At 42.9% G+C, this 3,062-nt stretch overlaps 1 protein-coding gene across 1 annotated transcript; it reads left to right on the forward strand.

Moving 5' to 3' along the window:
- The first annotated feature begins 2,119 nt into the window (after nt 1-2,119).
- On the forward strand, nt 2,120-2,644 carry LOC138887557 (uncharacterized). Its single transcript, XM_070169318.1, has one exon. It carries the CDS (start codon nt 2,120-2,122, stop codon nt 2,642-2,644), a length of 525 nt encoding a protein of 174 aa, XP_070025419.1.
- The last annotated feature ends 418 nt before the right edge of the window (nt 2,645-3,062 follow it).

Below are 3,062 nucleotides of genomic sequence, written 5' to 3' on the forward strand. Positions count from 1 at the left end.
ATTTCAAGCACCAACTTTCTCAATGGAACCAAACCAGGTTACTACCAATGCTTACCCTCAGCCACCTTGGTACGAGTTTACCGCAGGGTAGGAGAAAACCACAAAAACCCCTGAACAAGAGGAGATTACCAGAAAGATGAAAAGCATGGAGCAAAGTCTCAAAAGTATACAGGGTCTGAGTAGGCAAAAGAGCGTATCTTATGGTGACCTGTGCATGTTCCCACATGTACATCTACCCTTGGGTTTCAAAACCCCGAAGTTTGAAAAATATGATGGGCATGGGGATCCCATTTCCCACCTCAAAAGGTACTGCAACCAATTGCGGGGAGCGGGGGGAAAAGAAGAACTTCTCATGGCCTACTTTGGAGAGAGTTTGGTCGGCATCGCTTTGGAATGATATATGGATCAAGATATATCTTGCTGGCATATCTGGAATGACCTGGCTCGGGACTTTGTCAGGCAGTTTCAATATAACATCGACATTGCCTCTGACAGAAATTCATTGTCAAATCTAAAAAAGAAGTCCTCGGAGAGCTTCCGAGAGTATGCTATTAAATGGCGCGAACAAGCGGCCAGAGTCAAACCTCCAATGGACGAAACAGAGATAGTCAGTGTCTTCCTTCAAGCCTAAGAGGCTGATTATTTCCAAAATATGATGTCTGTGATGGGTAAGTCGTTTTCCAAAGCCATCAAAATCGATGAAATGGTTGAAAATGGGTTGAAAACAGGGCGAATCTTGAGTTAGTCTGCTATAAGGGTTACCTCCCAAGCAATCCAAGGCGGGTATGGAGGAGTAGCAAATTGAAAGAAGAAGGAAGAAGCAGCAATGGCAACTTCAAGTGCAAGAAAACCATGTCCCTCTAGAAATCTTTTCTCTGAAAGAACCCCATAACATTATTATCCCCACCAAGATATGGCTTATGCTATGGTTCCACAGCCATACACAGTGATGAGTTCCCAATCCTACGTTAAGCCACAACAACAATTTAATCAGAACCAAGTTCCATTTCCCAGAAATCAACCTCCTCACCAAGATCACTATAATCCCCGACCTCTATAGAACAACTTCCGTACCCGGGAACCACCCAAGATACCAAACTTCACACCCATCGGTGAGTCTTATTCCAACCTATTCCCCATATTTGTCCAAATGGGTTTGTTGCAGCCTGTACCCCAAACCAGGCAGAACCTAGAATCGCCCACTTACAGAGCTGGTACTCGATGTGCCTATCATTCAGGGGCAGAAGGGCATGATACAGATAACTGTTGGACCCTGAAGAGGGCTGTGGAAAATCTGATAGAACAAAAGAGAATAGTGCTAAAGGACGAAAATGTTCCTAATGTAACTAACAATCCATTATCGGCCCACAACAACGGGCCGGTTATTGGAATGATCTGTGAAGAAAGAGAGTTTTACCCAGCTCTAAAATCCATCATTGCCATAGCCTATGAGGAAAAGAAGCCAAAAGCTATCGCGAAACAAGACAAGGGGGAGAAAAAGAGCAAACCAACCCCCCAGAATACAGAAAAGAAAGTGGAAGTTGAAACTAGGGCAGCGCCCTCCAAAGGTGTCGTTCTCTATGTTCCTCGAGGCCACAAGAAATAACAGATATCATTGAGTCCTCCTAGAAGATTTGAGCTAAACAAGGGAGCTAAAGTGTATGTGCCTAAGGAGACCTATGTGGTGCGGGGGCCAATAGTTCCACCAAGGCTGAATGAGCCCGTAGTTATTAGTCGCGCGCTACAAAGGCCCATGACAGATCCCACTGCTGTTCCATGGAACTATAACAAAGCGGTAGTAACTTACAAAGGCAAAGAGATCTCGGGAGAAGTTAAGGAAAATAACCCGGATGAGAAGTACCTCAATCTGGAGGAAGTGAATAGTGCCACAAAGAAGCATTTGCCACCTAAGAAGCCAGTGAGAGATGAAGAAGCAGAAGCATTCTTTCAGAAAATGAAAATGGCAGACTACGAGATAATCAACCAGCTCCAAAAGTCTCCTTCCCAAGTCTCCTTGTTGTCTTTGCTAATGAATTTAACTGATCATCAAAAAGTGTTGATCAAAACTCTTAATGAAGCATATTTAACCATTAAAACCACTATAGAATAGTTGGAGAGGATGGCGGAGAGGTATTTTGCAGTCAATCAAATCTCTTTCAATAAGAATGATTTGCCCCCGGAAGGGGCCGCACACAACGAAGCCCTTCACCTGACAGTTAAATGCGAGGGGTATTATGTGAAAAGGGTCATGCTAGATGGTGGTTCTGGGGTAGATATCTTCCCTCACTTAACTCTGCAGCGGATGGAAATTGGTACTGAGAGAATCAGACCCAACAACGCCTGTGTGCATGCCTTTGACAACATAAAGAGAGATACAATAGGCGAGATTTATCTGGTTCTGACTATCTGCCCGGTGGACTTCGAGGTGACCTTTCAGGTCTTGGACATGGATACTTCCTATAATTTCCTCTTGGGAAGGCCGTGGATTCACACATCAGGGGATGTGCCTTCTACTCTCCACCAGATGGTGAAATTCAAACGTGAAGATCAAAATATTGTAGTTCACGGGGAAGATGAGCAATCAATTTATCGGGACCCGTCGGTCCCTTGTCTTGAAGCTAGAGAAGGAAGTGAACATAAATAGCCTAAAGAAAATGTGCAAAGAAAATAAAATCATAAACAAAAGAACAACTTCTGATTGATTTCAGCTAAGAAAACATATCTTTCAAGTAACAAGCAACATTCAGAACTTCATTTCCAACTCATGGTTCAGAGTAATACCTGGCAATAAAAGGAAACAAAAAGAAATGAAGAATCAGCGGACAACAACAGCAGAAATCAGCTTGGAAACCAGCAATGAAATAGTATTTTAACAGCAACTCAAAACCAGGCTTTAAAACCCAAAACTCAAACCATTTTAACCAAGTGCAAGGTCTTTGAAACTTTCAGAAATTATAGCTAACAAGGAAGATCATAAAACCAGAAACCAAGCCAAATTTTGAGCAGTATTGTTTTAACCAAGAAATGCAGGGAATTCAGTGTTATTTTAGAGTCAGCCGTTT

Source organism: Nicotiana sylvestris, chromosome 3 (genome assembly GCF_000393655.2).
Source record: "Nicotiana sylvestris chromosome 3, ASM39365v2, whole genome shotgun sequence".
NCBI classification, from domain to species: Eukaryota; Viridiplantae; Streptophyta; class Magnoliopsida; order Solanales; family Solanaceae; genus Nicotiana; species Nicotiana sylvestris.

Bases quoted from the DNA above. Each gene is read 5' to 3' on its own strand.
- LOC138887557 (XM_070169318.1), top strand. From the start codon at position 2,120: ATGGCGGAGAGGTATTTTGCAGTCAATCAAATCTCTTTCAATAAGAAT.